Raw genomic sequence first — 17,477 nt, forward strand, 5'->3', positions numbered from 1 at the left:
CTGATAGCCCAAGGACCCACATGGTGAACGAAGAGAAAAGACAGTTTGTAAGAACACACTGTCCTCTGACCTTCATGCGAGTGCACCTCCACATGTGTGCTGTGTCATATGTCTCACCCACAACAAATAAACAGACAAATACATAAAATAAGACTTTAAAAAAATGTAATCTTTTCCTGAGAGCTATGAAGAGCCCTAGCAAGGGAGATACCCCAGGAGCATGAAGGTGGTTTTCCCCAGGGCAAGGTTCCTTTATTACACTGGGGATGGGTTGACCCCTATGATTTCTCCAAATGTTGGAAACTTGACTGTATAGTCTTGTGGTAGTGGGGGACTGCATTCATGTTACCTCCTCAAAAAACAAACAAAACAATACAATACAAAACAAAAGAAAAAACCGAGATCCTAAAGGGACTTAAAGAGGAAGAAATACAGGGACTTAAAGAGGAAGAAATACAAAAGATGTATCTAGAAAACATGAAGATGACATCAGCGAACGAAAGAGGAGGTGAGAAGACAGCTGAGGTTAGACTACAGGAGGGAGAGGACAGCTGAGGTTAGAGTACAAGAGGGAAGGGACAGCTGAGGTTAGAGTAAAGGAAGTGGGTATAGCTAAGGTTAGAATAAGGAAGTTGAAGTACAGCTGAGGTTAGAGAAAGGGGGAGGGTTACAACTGAGGTCAGAGTTAAGGGGGAAGGGTTACAGCTGAGGTCAGAGTTAAGAGGGAGGGTTACAGCTGAGGTCAGAGTTAAGGGGGAAGGGTTACAGCTGAGGTTAGAGTAAAGGGGAAGGGTTACAGCTGAGGTCAGAGTAAAGGGGGAGGGTTACAGCTGAGGTCAGAGTAAAAGGGGAGGGTTACAGCTGAGGTTAGAGAAAGGGGGAGGGTTACAGCTGAGATCAGAGTAAAGGGGGAGGGTTACAGCTGAGGTTAGAGAAAGGGGGAGGGTTACAGCTGAGGTCAGAGTTAAGGGGGAGGGTTACAACTGAGGTCAGAGTTAAGGGGGAAGGGTTACAGCTGAGGTTAGAGAAAGGGGGAGGGTTACAGCTGAGGTCAGTTAAGGGGGGTTACAGCTGAGGTCAGAGTAAAGGGGGAGGGTTACAGCTGAGGTTAGAGTAACAGAATCTGCATGAATGAGGAGGAGGCTTGGGTGCAGGCAGTAAGGAAGCATTTACAAGAGGCATGGATGATAAAAGCTTGTAAGTGAAGATTATGGATGTAGGTGAATATTATGAGTCTGGAGTTCTCCAAGCTGAAATATGCGTATGAAATTACTTGCTTTCTGGTTATAACACCTTCTTGAGGAGGAGACCATGTCTGCCCTCCAGATAAGAAAACGGGCTCCGAGGTTTCAGCGTGACAGTGGTGGAGCTGCTGTCGGAGTCCGCAGTGTTTCAAATGTAGCTACTGTTGTTGCAGAGACTGTCTGTCTTCTCCTCTGTAGACATCTTCTCAGCGACCTTTTCCTCTCTGACCTGTGGCATTCGGTGAGGTCGCATCTTGCACAGTCACCCTGAGACAGTCGTTTGATTTTTCTGTAAAGACCTGCATTAACCTTTCTGCCCATTCTGTTTCCATTGCTTTCTAGTGGAAAGGAATATAGTAAGTATCACCCACAGTTGCCTGCTAATGCCTTCTTCTGTTTATCCCTTAAGCCATTTGTCTTGTAAAACGCCCTGGTTTTCTGCATACAAGAACCATGTTCAATGTGATGTCCTTCTTACAACTTTCTTAGAAGGGAGGGTTAAAGAGATGTTGAAATAAAACAAGTCCATGCTTGGGAAACATGGACTCAGAATAAAGATAGGCTTCTTTCCTTAGTGTCTTCACCAATACTGTGGCATTGTGGCCCAGGTTGCCCTTCTGTGTCCATTTAAAAACCTACTGGCCTTCTGAGAACTGGATTCCACAGGGTTCACAGGAAGCTGATGGGGAGGCAGAATGGCAGTTTACTGGAGTGTGTGCAACTATTTTGTGGGCCATCCTTGTAGGATTCAGGAAGGAAGTCAGTAACAACCACTAGACTGCTGGTTCAGCAAGGGAAGTTAGGCCCCTGATTTAAATGCAGGTGACCTTACTCCCAATGTCACAGGGTCTAGTCCTTCTAACCTGTCACGTAGGACAGCATTGTGCAAGCTGTCCCTGCAAGCTGTTAGCCGTGGCCCTCTGAATTAATGTTCTGTGTTTGTGCCACGGTCTCTCTGTGGCACTGTTCCTGTCTTCTTCCCTTGTTACCTTGTTAGTATTGATTTCAACACACTATATCCATGCATGGGCTGACAGACTTGGTTTCAGACCAGCAATTCCTGAGACCTTGAGGCACCTGTTAAAGGGACATAATAATGGTAACAGTGTAATAATCAGTAGGCTGTTGGCTCTAATTTGGAAAAGGTTTCAAATGAGAAAACATTTGTTAGCATTGTTTATAAGTCATAGCCAAAATCAAATAATTACGTGTAGACTGCTTTAGCCATAAATCTAAAATAGTAAAGCAGAAACCATCACATTCATTAACTTTCCTTCTTCGTAAGTTAATTATATATGTAATCATTTTCCTTTCTTCCTTCCAGTTTCCTGTGTTTCCTTTCTTGTACATTTTATTTCCCACTAGCTTTTAGACAGGACAGGGAGACAGGCTGTAATATTATTAGCAATGACAAAAAACATTGATGAGGGACCTTTAACACCGCATTTGGGGTTTACCCCTCAGAGTGTTTTTAGGTTATTCCTGTCTCTGACATCATGGTGCTGGAAAAATGAGTGTCCCAATTTTCAGTCCCAGAGGCACCAGATCGACCTACTATCTCGATGGCATCGGAGACCTCAGTCTATGTCACCTGGATTCCCCGTGCAAATGGCGGCTCTCCCATCACTGCCTTCAAGGTGGAATATAAGCGGATGAAAAGTAGTGACTGGCTGGTGGCTGCTGAAGACATCCCTCCTTCCAAACTCTCTGTGGAAGTCCGGAGTTTAGAGCCAGGTAATAATACTTTGTTGTTGTTATTGATACAATAACAGTTTCACATTTTGAAAATAAAATACAAAGAAGAGAGTCAGTTAGGCCAACTATACCCATCCATACATTCTGTTTATATTTTGTTATATTTCTTCCTGGCCTTTTTCCCTCTGTGCCTTCAATATGCTCTGGAATCTGATCACAAATACAGTTTTACACCCCTCATTGTGTCTAACTTTGTGGGTGTCAGACTCTGCTTAACTATTTTTGTTGGCGTTACTTCAGTGGTGGAAACTGAAGCCAAGGCCTTGTCCACGCTAAGCAAGGGCTCTACCGCCGAGCCACATTCCCACCCCTTAACCATTCTCCATTTCTAGATTTTAAACTGCTTCTCCAATCCCAATTCTTGAGTCTATTAAAAATATTATCTGTAAGAGAGCAAAAAAAGTATAAATAAATAAGCTTAACTTTTGTTTGGGCTCATGGCCACTTTTGCTTTTGGAATCTTGAATATACGAAAGTTTTGTAGATGTCTGTGTCTAACTTAGTTGGGACAAGGCAGCAGTTTTAGATATGGGTGGAACTAAGTAACATTTTCTGAACTGAAAACTTCCCATCGGTTGCATTTGAGTGATATGGAAACTTGGTTTAGGACTTTAATTTGTTCTTTAGATGCATCATAGCCTTGTTACAATTCTTTTTAAAAGTTACGTGTGTTTTGGTTTTGCCCCATCCCCCAAGGTTCGATATACAAATTTAGGGTCATTGCTATCAACCATTACGGTGAGAGTTTTCGGAGCTCGGCGTCCCGTCCCTACCAGGTGGCTGGCTTCCCAAATCGCTTTTCCAATCGCCCCATAACTGGACCTCACATCGCATACACAGAGGCTGTCAGCGATACTCAGATCATGCTAAAATGGACGGTACGTGAGTGAACACCTTATTAGTGAGATTTCACGTCAGCAGTGCAGTGTTCTTGCAGTGTGATGCTCGGAGCTGTTGAACGTTCAGTTGCAGAGAAGTGGGAGGGCACTGAGGTTTGTCTGCAGCATGTTATGCTCAGACATAGGGTAAAAATGGCATCATTGTTTGTTCTGCTCTCGTCCAAATGTTAACTTAATTAACACTTTATGCTTTATTCTTTTGGAACCAGTATACATCTATTTTTTTTAAGCTAATGAAGTACATACTGTTTTATTTATATTTAGTTCCGTAGTAAGCTAATTGCTCATGTACCTTTGACTATCTCTGAATCGGGTTCAAAAATGGCCAGTACATATATTGCCAAACCAAGATAGAGAAACATTGCCCTATAGATAAGGAAATCAGGATGTTGCTTTTATTTTTGCCTCTGACGAGCCTTTGCTTCTGTTTTCTAGTATATTCCATCAAGTAACAATAACACTCCCATTCAAGGATTCTATATCTATTACCGGCCAACAGACAGTGACAATGACAGTGATTACAAGAGGGATGTTGTGGAAGGTGAGTCTCTGGGTAAGCTGGGACCCTCGTCCGGATGCTTTTACGGGGAGGGGCTAAACATCAGGAACCCATCTTCCTAGGCTGAGACCGAGTTGGAAAGGAGCTGGTATGGGCTACTAAGTTTGTACTCATGTAACCCAAATTTCCCAGTCTCTCCTCCCCTGCAACAGTGCCCTGACCTCGTTGCAGAGACAGTTATAAAAGTATGGGACAAGAGACTTTGTCAGTAGTTCTCTGAAAAGGATTTTGACCTTGTTTTATTTGTTTTTTTTAATGACCAGTGACCTGAATGTATACATCAGTTGCAACTTCTTACTGTATTAAAAAAAAAAGTCTTGCTCAAACAGTCTGTAGACCTCTGTGCTAGGACAATCACATAGTAAGCACACTATCCACCTTTAGAGATATCGAGGAGTTGGAGCGTTGTGTAAAGGAAACAAGAAACAGCCCAGATGTGAAGGGTGTCAACTCTGTTCCTTGACTGCATTTCCAGTACAATCTCGGATGTTGCCTGTGGCCTGGTAACTGCTGTGACCTGCTGACCCACATCTCTACCCACAGCCATGCCTTTTGTATCTTTCTGCAGTGCCAATGTTGACACCAGCCTTAAGTCCTCGATGCAGGATAGTTCTTGGTGCCCACCATTCCCCTTTCCTAATGCCTCCCATGGGTTTCTCATGCTTCTCTCTTGGGACTTTGTGTGCCTGTTGCTCAGACCAGATCTTCCTCAAAGTTCTAGCCCAAATTAAACCCTCTGTGCTTCTTTCACAGCGTTTAATCTAAGTCTAGATATATGACTACGAGTATCTGAAATTATATATTTCTCTTACTAAATATTAACTTACTTTAGACGTGGGATCCTTGTTCCCTCAGCTGAATTCCCAGCCCTTCAATGGTGAGGCATTCGGTATTGGATGAGTCAATGGACATGTGAATGGAGCCCAGCAAAAGTGCACTGGAGTGTCTGTGGGTGGGGTAGAAATAGGCAGAAGCAACAGGAGACTGTGTTCAAACTTCTGTGTGGGAGGGGAGCTGCTTCAATCGAGACAGATGGTTATAAGGACATGATATAGAGGAGAATTTTCTTGCAGAAAATTCTAGGTTCCCTCACAGGGTAATAGGTTCCAGCAAGCATAAACCTGATGCTCCGTTCTTGGTACTATTTTAGATGGGATTCTTGGTGCGAGAGGAAAACTTCTTCCCAGCTCTGTTGTTAGTCCAGAGGTGGTCTGATCCTTTGAAATAGTGAATGTCTTGGTTGGGTTTATCATTCAGTGGTAGAACATGTGCGTGGTATGTGCCAGGCCCAGAGTTCTATCTCATACGTGTCTCTGTGTGTGTGTGTGTGTGTGTGTGTGTGTGTGTGTGTGTGTGTGTGTGTGTGTATCCCTGCATACATAAATACATGGTATAGCAAATCTTATCAGCCTAGGATTTGCCATATGACTTCCTGCCACTAAATGCGTAGTTGTTTAAAAAAATCAATTTTAAGTATGCTGTCTCATATCAAATATTACAGCGTTAGGGGGGGATCTTATTTTGTATTTATGAGTACTTTAACCACATGTGTATCACATGTATGCCTGGTGCCTACAAAGTCAGAAGAGGGCGTCAGATCCCCTGGCATTGAAGTTGTGGATCGTTAGTTGCAAGCTGCCACGTGATGGAAACTTACCGTGTGATGGAGCCAAACCAGGTCCTCTAAAACACGATCTAGTTCTCCTCACTGTTGAGTGATCTTCCCAGCCGACGTAGGATTTCTTTTAGGACATATTCAGTGGAGTTACTTTTGTAACATAATAAAAACCTTACAGTCTGAGTAGGGTGGCTGCACATGTCTTTTTTGAATGAAAGGATGGTTCTTTCTCCTTTTCTGTAACTGTCAGTGGCAAGCTTCTTCTGTGCTCTCAGCAGTCAAGGTGGCAGCCATTTTAGGGGAGAGAAGGAGACACAAGGAGCAGCAGGAGACAGCAGGATGCAGCGGTGTTGACTTGGTTGTGTAGACATCCGTGCCTTGGGTGTCTGCTTTGTGACCATTCAGTGCAGTGTCCTTAGAGTATGTGGCTCTGCAGTTTGCATACTTTCTGTCAATCAAAAGGCTGTTAGAAAAAACAGAAAGATAATTATGACCTCTGCATTTTGTTCTGCCCAAGACTTTGTTTTAGTTTAGATGATTTAGAAGAATGGGGGTATCAGATTTTTATTTTTGAAACTTTCGACATAGGTTAAACATTCAGTATAAGATCGTTCTAAACAAAGCAGATGTTAGGTGACATGAGCAGCTCTGTGTCTCTCCCTCGTCCTTGCCTTCCTTCTGTACTTTCTAGTAATCCCTGTGCGTTAACAGTTTTTAAACTCTGCTCTTGAGAGGAATCTGGACTTTTTATAAACCTCTGTGATGGGAGTGAGAGCCTGGGACTAGAAGAGCATTTAACAGCACGTCATGGATAGCGTGCTCAGGGATGGGCGGCTCTCTTGGCTCTCAGCAGGCTTGTTTATAAATGTAGCACACTGAGCAGTTAGATGTTTAAGTGGGAGCCGCTGTGCTGTGTAATTTGCTTATTGCTTATTTTCATTTTGAAATTCTTTCTGTGGCAGTTGAAGGCTATGGGTTTATTCTTCCAAAACCAGGAACAAAATACTTCTTTAACGTATGTACCTAAAACGCTCTTAAAAGGTTTGGATACTTATGTGTGGATTGATCCAAAATTTAGGTCCCCCCTCCCTCTAATGAGTCAGTTATAAAGACTACAATAAGAACACTTAGGTTTCTTACACTCTCTCATCTTCTTTGCCACACTTAGATAACTACAAATGTTCTCAGCCTGACAGTGTTTTTCTGTGGAGTATTTTTATCTTGTTAAATGGAGTTCCAGATAAATCGGTGTCTAAAGCTCTGGGGTTCTAATTGTGAAGCCTAGCAGAGGGTGTACCCCACTGACTGGCTGTAGACCCAACATAGCTGCCTTACGTATTAAATATAAAAATTCCTCCTCTTTGCCAACCTATAGTTTTTGCTGTTGGAAACATTGGACAGAGCAAGGAAATATAAATCTAAGAAGGTGTATATTGTAACCATTTTCTCCTAAAAACCATTCAGAAGCTTAACCTCCACTGTTACTGGTTCTCTGAAGTCTTAACTAGTCCTTTGGGTCTAATGGAGATGTTTGTAGGTGGGGTGTAGAAGCAGGAAAGCCCACAAGGTAGAGTAAGAAGTAGTCTTATGGGATGTTTTAGTATTTTAGAAATAGGCTCATTCTAGCTTCAACCAGTTCTTAAATGAAAGAAAAATCAAGCAGCTGACCAAAACAAAATCAAAAGCAAGTTGGGACATTGGGCCAGAGGAAGTCTCTTTACAAGCATATGTGTGTGTGTGTGTGTGTGTGTGTGTGTGTGTGTGTGTGTGTGTGTGTGTGTTATATAATATATATTATATGTATATAATATACACATACAAATATGTATGTATAAGAATATATACAGAGTCTAGAACCCACTCCTATAGCCCCTCAAAGACACTCGATCTGAGACACTCGATCTTAGACAATCTGATTTTCTCCCCTGTGAGATGCAACTCTGTGTGAACGAGGGGTTTTTGTGCTAGTGACTTGGAAAGGGGCTGAAATGTTTTTGTCTGCGTTGAATTAGAAAGGAGCCTGTGATTCTGGTCCTGTCAGCCAGGCAGATTTGAGTTATGCATGTGGTGTGGTTTTTTGTTTTTTCTTTCCCTTTAATTAATTCTTAAACCGGTTGGTGGTATGCTTGGATTTCTAGGAAACATTGGAGACAGTCTGAAGAGTCGTTTTCTAAAAGGGATTAAGAGTACTTGAAGAGTTAATTAAATCTGGCGAAAGTGTCCCTGTTTATGAAACTTTGTCACAGATCCATGAAAGTGAAAACGGAGGGTGATTTACACTCGAGTGCTCGGTTTGGGAGTGTTTCTAAATGAAACTTTGGCCGTGTGCCACAGATAACAGAATCCTAACAGTGGAGACACTCGTATGGGTCTAAGACCCTGACTCGGAAGAAACGTGGCCTCAGGAGCGGAGGCTGAGGGGTGGTTCCCACTGCCGAGCTTGCCTTCTGTGGATGCTCAGCTCTTTATTGAGGTGTTTGACTGTCAGCCTGTGATGTGTCAGCGGTAATGGAAGGGAGGTCTGTGAAAGCCTTTTCTGCAGCTGGCCACCTTCTGAGGGCTGGGTACTGCTTGCTGTCATTTGTACCGTGGTTTTTTAGTGGACCGGCATAGTGACTGGACTTGCTGGACTGAAATGAGGATTGAGATGTTTATCCTCTATGCCACTAATTTTGAATAAAACAAGTATTGCTACCAACACACAGATACCCTTTAACTGAGTTTATCTCCTCACCTCCTTTAAATGCTACTTAGTAGAAATGTTACTCATCGTGATGCAGTGAGAAATGCCTACGTGGAGTGTGTGTATATACATGTTTTTAATCTCATAAGCTGTATGAAATGGCAAGGGATTCTGCAAATCTCATTCTGAAAATACCAAATAAGCACGTCGGTGTCATCCAGGCTCTGTGACTACAGCCAGTCCCTCGTCTCCTCTCTAGGTTCAAAGCAGTGGCACACCATTGGTCACCTGCAGCCAGAGACCTCCTATGACATTAAGATGCAGTGCTTTAATGAAGGAGGAGAGAGTGAGTTCAGCAACGTGATGATCTGCGAGACTAAAGGTAGGCGAAGCCTGGGCCCTTGTGTCCCCCCCTGGCCAGTTGCTAGATTTCCAAACTCTAGATCACGTCTTAGGATTGCTGATTTACTTCTCTGTGGGGATTTCTGCTTTGGATGAGTTCTTAGGTGTATGAATTTAGATTGTCCCTATAGAAGTCCGTGGTGTTGGCTAGGGCATTTATCTAAAAAATGTCTTCGTGAACGTTAGTGGGAAAAGCCCGTTACTTTCCATGTGACTATATGCAAGTCACTTCTTTTTTCTTATTCTCCAAGAAGAGAGTAGAGATTTTTTGCTAACTGCTTTCTATGAAAATTGAAATATCAATAAAACTATTGACGGTTAACGGAAAGTACCACACCTGCGTTACAGTTCTGATGATTCAAGTCCGAGGCTGGGAACTTTGTAAGGCAAGGGGGATCTGCTGGCTCTCAGCTCTCCACGTCAAGGGCGTGATGCTAACTAGTGTCAGTTCAGCTCTGTGAAGACCTGTGACAGGTGGCTTCACCACCATAGGAGTGCAGGAAAGAGGGACTGATGAGCTGGCAAGCCCATCAAAGGCAAAAAGGCCAGTCAGGGGCCAGACCTGTCCTTTTTATAACAGCTCCCTCATGAGAATCAACTGAAACCTTAGCAGTTCTCCTCTAGGCTCTCTACCTTCTTAAAGTCTCACCACCTCTTACCATGGCCACTCTGGGGACCAAGCTACCAACACAGCAATCTGCTTAAAGCAGTTTCTTGAATGGCAGATAGCTGTACTAGCCACATATTTAAGTATGTGCTGTGTTATGTTTAAGGTAGCAGTCACAGATTCTAAATTGTCACCCTAACCTCTACCTGCACACACAGCATGACTGTACAAGGATCTTTAGAAGGAGAAGACACACATGAGAATAGGAGAAACAGATAATCTGCATGTTTATCAAGCAGAACTGAAAGTCTGTATGTCACCTTGAGGCTTCTCTCAACTGTCGGTAACCCTGAAGTCCCTGCTGCGGATATCTGTTGTCCTGATGCTTAGTGAGAAGTAGGAAGCCAGTTCTGAGGTCATGTAGGACGCTCTCTGTCTTCTCTGTCCTCTTTGCCTTCTCCTGGGTGTCAGCGAGGTCCTGGGTACAACACTGTTTACAGTGAGCAGGTCTGGTTTTACATGCAGTCTTGGAGTCAGGCTGAGATCTGGCAATGCCTGTTTCTAAGTTGTTGTTGTTGTTCTTCTTCTTTTCTCCTTCTCCTCCTCTTCTTCCTTCCTTCCTCCTCCTCCATCATATCGTCCTCCTCATCATTTTATACCAAGCCTTGAACTTCTGATCCTCTTACCTAAATGCTGAGATTATAGGCATGTAACATCATACTCAGTTTATGGTGCTGGCGCTCAAACCCAGGGCTTTGCGATATACTCTATCTCCAATCCTTAAGGGGGATCTTTTAAAGAAGACTGAGGTAACATGGAAGAAGGAAGTTGTTGAGTATTCAGGGTAGCCATCAGTGTCAGCTACAATTGTTTTTATTTGAAAGTAAGGAAAGGAATACTGGAGACCGAGTTGCGAAGCCAGGCTTACTTCACTCTCATAAAGTTTCAACCATGAGTCTTTCTGCTGAAAAAAAGTGTCCATTAAATCCACATTAAACATCTGTTCACCTGGTCCTGGTCTTAGATTTCATGCGGTTAGCCTGTCAGGGCCGGAGAGCTGGCTGTTCTTGCAGAGCACAGCAATTGGCTCCCAGCACCTATGTAGGGTGACTCACGGGTGCTGTAACTCCAGCTCCAGAGGATCCAACACTGTCTCCTGGCTTTTAAGGGCATCTGAGCACACATGTGCATAGATACACACACAAAATTATATATGTAATTCTTGCCAGGCACAATAGGAAACAATTCTGGTATAGGGTTGCGGCTCTGAGAGAAGGCACCTGCTTAGCATGTAGAAAATGGTGCATGCCATCGCCAGCACTACACAGAGGAAGGGACTAAAACAGTGTTGTAATGTGTTTCCTAGTCTTACAGCCACGTTCAGAACAGCGTGCCTCATTATCAGCCGCAGTTTACAGCCAGGAGAGATGTATTGACTGGGGGCTGGGAAGCACAGTGCTGACAGTCTGGCAAGGGCCTCCAAGTGCTGGATGGTGGAAGAGCAGAGGAATGAGACCAAACCAAAAGGCTCCAAACTCAAACCTGTTTCCATATGAGCAGCCCACCCTGACAGTAATGACGTTGCCCTGTCAGTGGGGATAAAGACCTTCTGACCTAATCCCCAGCTCCACTTCCCAATGCCGTTACCATGATGGTTACGCTCCTACCTGGGTTTGGACACAGCCAAACAAGCATAGGACTCTGTTACAGCCTTAAGCTGGATCCCTGCTGTGTGGTTCATGGGGGTGAAAGTGACGGAGTAGTAGAGCTCATTTTATATCCAGGGATCCTGCCTCCCGAGAATGGGCTGTCAGCCACTATAGTCTGCTCGTGACAGAGTGGGACTTTACTCTGACATTTAGAGCAGTAAGAACATGTATGACTTGCAGACAGGAGAATGGGATGTGTATCACACTTGTGAAATAGCATTTGGGATCACAGTTTCCCAGAATACCCAGGAAGTAGCTAAGAAGACCGTGGACTCTAGTACGTTTCATTGGAGATGCTTACAGGACGCATGCAGGTGTTTTGGAATATATTTAGATGCCATAGTAGTTCAGAGCTAATTGTTTAATATGTGTTTTACAACTTCTTTACATGGTGGAAATAAGACACTAATTCCCAGTCTTATTGAGAGAAAAATATATCATGTAGAATAAGAGTTTTTGGTTTTTGGTTGTTTTGGGGGTTTCCATCCATAAGTTAAGGTATTTTATTTCAACCCTGGAAGTTTCCGCGGGTACAGTTCAGCAGGTCATCATACAGCTGTTTAGGTCAAACCAATTTGTATGTTTCTTGGCTCCTAGAATTTCTCAAAAATGTGTGGACCAAAACTCTGGCAGATCCGAATTTCCCATTTGGATCCTTCTCTCTGACTCACTGGTGGTCAGAGCGTCTCTGTAAAGAGCCTAAACAGACTGGCTTGCATTCCTAGCCAGACCTCCTTCAGAGAGTCGATTTCGTAAGCTCTGTATTCACGCTAACATATTTTTTTTTCAAAAAAAAATATTCCATGCAGTGAAACGAGTTCCCGGAGCATCGGAGTATCCCATGAAAGAGTTGAGCACTCCTCCCAGTTCTTCAGGGAACGGAGGGAACGTGGGGCCTGCAACCAGCCCTGCCAGGAGCAGCGACATGCTGTACCTCATCGTCGGCTGTGTGCTTGGGGTTATGGTCCTCATTCTTCTGGTCTTCATTGCACTGTGTCTGTGGAAGAGTCGCCAACAGAGCGCCATACAGAGTGAGTCATTTACAAGTATTTCCTTGTATTTTTCTAAAGATGGGTAGAAAAAATATTGTCAGAATAAATATTGGTTCCTAACACTCTCACATATTTGTGCCATGGAATGGAAAGCTGTTAGATACTCTCTCCACTCAGGGGAGGTGACTTTAGAACCATTCATGCTGCCAGCCAAAGCATGTGGAGCCTCAAATTAAATTGCCCAATAGAAATAAACACCGAGGCCAAAGCTAAGCAGGTCTCCAAGTAAATAGCTGTGTTGGTGCTGGCTTTGTCGGACCACCAAAGAGGATGAGTGCTTGAGCATCAGCTCTGGAATCCACTGTAGGAATGTCTTCAGGCTGCTGACAGTCTAGTCAACAGGAAAGAGAAGTGACTTGATGGGAAGGAAAGTAGCAAAGACTTTTCTAAGTTACCGTCATCTTGTGTCACGAGCTGCCCCTGTAACTGTTATACCCAAACAACTCTGAAGTTTCATACTGTCTCCCAAATACATCAAGTAAGAGGTGTGATTGTGAGGGTGACGATGTTACTGTTTCAGTACCAACAGCCTTCCTTTCCTGTCCTTAGCTATCTGAAACACTGTGACCAAATCAAGCAGGGATATCAGACTTTGGTGAGGAAAAGATTCTCCTGTTTGGCCCAAGAATAAGGAAATAAAAGAAAAGCAAAGGGAAACAAATAGTGACAAGTATTTCTAGGGACACTGTCCAGCACCTCCCCCCCTTTTAAGTTTAGAAGCTCATAAAAAATGAAACCATCCCTTTTGATCAGGCAACACCTTCCAAAAGTGGTGTGACCGGAATGGAGATGTCAGGCTGCAAAGTTTGGGCCATGTTCTAAATGGTTCTGTTGTGTTACTTTAAATTGTATGTGTGTTGAATAGTAGAGCATTTGTTCTAGTTATCTGAGCAAGACTGATCTGATGAGAAGTAATTTTCCTCAGTGATGATAATATTTTTACGAAATAAAAAGTCCTCATGAGAGCGCTTATTCAGCCATTTATGCCGCCAGAAGAAACCCGTTGTCTCCTGCTTGTCAGACATTGCTAAACAATGCCAGTCAATGGGCGAGGGCCTTCTCTGAAGGAGCACAGATGAGCTAGCACAGGAGGAGAGAGCAGGACAAGGAGGAAGTTGGAGAGGACTTAACAAGAACCAGGAAGCAGATTGGTATAGTTTTGAGGCTAGGATTCTTAGGGTTATCATATCTGGCAAATGTGCCTCTGGAAATCAGAATTTAAGAACTGCCTTTTCTGCCTTTGGTACCTCACACCCTAGGCATGCAAGATGAGGAGGCTCCCTCTGAGGAGGGAGCAAATGGACAGGCATCACGCTGGTTTCATTAGAAACGTTTTCCTAAGATTTATTTATGTATACGAGTGTTCTGTTTTGCATGTATGCCTACATGACAGAAGAGGACATCAGATCCCATTACAGATGGCTGTGAGCCCCTATGGGGTAGCTGGGAATTGAACTCAGGACCTCAGGAAGAGCAGCCAGTGCTCCTAACCACTGAGCCATCTCTCCAGCCCAAATGTTGGTATTCTGACAGTTGTTTTGAGCTCTTGAAGTATGTAGGAGTCTTAGGCACTCTTACTTAACTGTGGCATTGTTTGGGGGATTTGCTCCTGCACGGTCTAGTCCCTTGGGAGTGATTTCTCCCTGGTAAACTTCCTTCTGTTAGCAGAGTCTGAGTTAACTCAGCATCCCAAGCTACTCCTCATTGTAAAGAAAAAGCAGCAGCAATGTTACCAAAAGCTCTGCGAGAACAGTTTGCCATGTTTTTAGTCTTGCTGGTAGTTTCTTAGTGATTTCACTGATAAACATTTTCAGCAGAAAGATTTTTCCTTCAGTATCTGACTTTGCTTTCCCTTCTCGATTTGTTTGTTCTTTTTAACAGAATATGATCCTCCAGGATATCTCTACCAGGGGTCAGAGATTAATGGGCAGATGGTAGAGTATACCACTCTCTCAGGAACAGCCCGGATCAATGGGAGTGTTCACGGAGGCTTCCTCAGCAAAGGCAGTCTCAGCAATGGCTGCTCTCACCTCCACCACAAAGGCCCCAACGGAGTCAATGGGATCCTGAATGGAACCATAAATGGGGGGCTTTATTCTGCACACACCAGCTCCCTAACCAGGACGTGTGTGGAGTTCGAACATCCTCACCATCTAGTGAACGTAAGAGATCTCCTTATAAATGTTTGCTTGTCTGGGTCCCAGTGTGGGAGGGTACAAGGACTAGTGAGCATGCCTGACTTCCTTTACCACAGACACCCCTACGTCCTGCATGTGGGCACACTGTGTGTCTCTAGCAGCTCCAGATCCAGAGTAACTCTCATTGGTTTTTCTGTCATCAGTAATAGCTGTGTTTGTCAGCTTTTTCTAGCTTTAAATTATATAGCACAAAGTGGAATGAGGGTCAGGACTCACTGAGAGTTATTCTTGAGACAAAACGGAAATCTGGCTGAGCAGAGACCAGCCCAGATGGTTCGTTCACATTTGATTTACCTGGAGCAGAGTCTGAGAACTCAGTGCTCTCGTTCCGTCTGGTAAATGGAGGGATGGACTGCAGCACGTCAGGGTGTCCCTGGGGAAGGAGGTGGTAGCTGCTGCCCCCCACTGAAGAGGCTGTTCTAGTTTGGCACCTGCTGTTGTGCACAGTACAGGCCCTGGTGCTGCTAAGCTGCTTGATCTTTCAAAAACCCTTGTAAATACAGGGGGAAATCACCAGATGCCAGGACAGTACTGATTCTCTTTTCTTCTGTGCTGGAGATGGGACCTGGGGCTTTTTCCATAGTAGGGGAGTGTTCAACCACTGAGTCAAACCCCAGATTATGAAGACCGTGCAAAAGTTCTCCACAGGCTGCCAGCTTATGACTCCCGACGGTCCATCATGAGTCTGTTTGTTTTATCCACTATTGTTTTTGTTTTTGTTTTTGTTTTTTTTTTCGGAGCTGAGCACTGAACCCAGGGCCTTGCGCTTGCTAGGCAAACGCTCTACCACTGAGCTAAATCCCCATCCTCCACTATTGTTTTTAAACCCTGTAACTCAGAAGCTTTTCATATTTCAGAATATTAGCATTCTAATGCTAATAGCCACAGGAGCTCTGCTACAAGCCCTTGAAACTTCTTTATGAGACAAATATCACGGTTTTGTTTGTGATGGGGCTAGAATGACTGGCATAATTTAAATAATACTGCTAATATTATAATTTAAATATACTACCCAAGGAAGATTGATTTATTATATTCTCTGGCTGGGCATCCATTTTACCTTTTAATCAAATAATTTGTTCAGTCGATCAAGTTAATCTTTGTTTTAGTTTTTACTGTTATTCTGATTGCAAAGCCATTTGCCACAGTCTGGAAAAGTTAAGGTTTTTTTTTTTCTTTTTTTTCCATCTTTAATTAATTTAGTGAAGATATTGAAATACTAGATTTACAAAACAAAACTTTTTAAGGTGAATTTGTATCATAAAACTAAAAAAAGAAAAACAAACCTATGGCTTTGTGTAACTGGATTTTTGTACATTCTACAAAGTGTGTCATTGCCAAGAGATAATAATTTCATTATTTTGGGGAGCAGCTCCTGGCTTACCTTCAGGCTTCTTAAACAGTTATGTTCCTGTTCCTAGTCCACAGCCAGCTCAGTCAAGGACGCTGACGCACATGGCGTTCGACTTGGAACAGCGTGTGCTGTTTCTAACAGGAGGGACCCTAAGGCAATGCTACCCACGGGACTGACTTGCCACTTAGATGATGGCCGCCCCATTAGGTGACAGGTTTAGAAGTTGTCAACTTTGGTTCAAAATGTTCCTTTCTTGCTTTTCTCAAAGGGAAAAAGATAGAGAAGCTAAAAGTCTTACCAGTCGTCATGAAAATCACTGATTTGACTTTAACAAATTCAGCAATTCTCATAAATGACATCATTTCTCTGAACTTCCGGAGTTGGCCCACATGTACTGAATGTAGTCTAGGGATGGTCTTTCTCTGTTTTCCTAATCATTCCCGTTGTTAGGCGGACCAGGGTTACTGAATGAAGTTTCTGGTCTTGCCTTGCTTAGGTTCTGGCTGTTGTTATAAGATAAACGAAATGGAAAGTGTTCTAGCAAAAGGAATTGCCCGAACCTTTTCTAACCTTGAAGGCCTGCTCGAGGTTTGGAGTACAGTGTGATAATACCACCTACCCCTCAAACTCAGCTCTGCTTTAGAAAGCAGAACCCTAAATCTAAGGCCAGTCAGTCTTTAGCTTCCTGTTTGCCATTCTGTATGTCAAGTGAACATTTTACAATGAGGTATGTGTTAATCTGGGCATTTTCCTTAATTGCTGACCGTTTTCTGCCAAAAGCAACATCAGAATATTAATATTCCCTCCAAGTCATGGCTGGCAGAGACTCTGCTCCATCTGGAAAGACATGACGTCTTAGAACAGTGCAGTCAAGTGAATAGACCCAATCGAATAATTACAGGAAAGCGAAGATGGGTTCGTCTTGTGACATCACTCAAACAAACTTTACACCCCATCTCCCTAACGGGCATCACATAAGCTTTTTCCATGACTGCTAGAAAAGAAAACATACGTGGGTGCTTATGAGGTATAATATGTTTCAAGGCATAAATTTGAAATACTAAAAGGAAGTGACTAACCTCCCTCCATTTAGTTGCCTTTTTCCAGTCCAGAGGTTCAGCTTAAGGGAAATAGTGTAACATTGTGTGGGTGGGTTCACTTGTGAAGAAGTAGTATATGTTATATGGCTCAGGCTGTGTGTGGAAACACACCCTACACCCACTTGTTATCGGCATGTATTTGAGATTATTTGGTAAATGCTCTCTGCTTCCTTCAACTTCTTTCCTTCTTTCTTCTTGAATGTTGTCCTGACCAGGGTGGAGCAGTGTACACGGCTGTCCCTCAGATGGACCCACTGGAATGCATTAATTGTCGGAATTGCCGGAACAACAATAGGT

At 43.5% G+C, this 17,477-nt stretch overlaps 1 protein-coding gene across 7 annotated transcripts in view; it reads left to right on the top strand.

Moving 5' to 3' along the window:
• The window catches only part of Cdon (cell adhesion associated, oncogene regulated), an 86,531-nt gene that overhangs the window by 52,423 nt on the left and 16,631 nt on the right, over positions 1-17,477 (top strand). For 6 of the 7 annotated variants that reach the window (XM_006242791.5, XM_006242793.5, XM_006242792.5 and 3 more), the window contains 7 exons: positions 2,775-2,978; positions 3,696-3,877; positions 4,334-4,439; positions 9,018-9,140; positions 12,286-12,507; positions 14,410-14,690; positions 17,396-17,475. In XM_006242791.5, coding sequence (XP_006242853.1) covers positions 2,775-2,978; positions 3,696-3,877; positions 4,334-4,439; positions 9,018-9,140; positions 12,286-12,507; positions 14,410-14,690; positions 17,396-17,475 — 1,198 coding nt within the window. Of the gene's footprint in view, positions 1-1,586; positions 1,601-2,774; positions 2,979-3,695; positions 3,878-4,333; positions 4,440-9,017; positions 9,141-12,285; positions 12,508-14,409; positions 14,691-17,395; positions 17,476-17,477 lie in introns of those variants that run through there. The other variant, XR_005487905.2, reaches the window with a different exon arrangement.

This window comes from Rattus norvegicus, chromosome 8 (assembly GCF_036323735.1).
Source record: "Rattus norvegicus strain BN/NHsdMcwi chromosome 8, GRCr8, whole genome shotgun sequence".
In the NCBI taxonomy this organism is placed as follows: domain Eukaryota; kingdom Metazoa; phylum Chordata; class Mammalia; order Rodentia; family Muridae; genus Rattus; species Rattus norvegicus.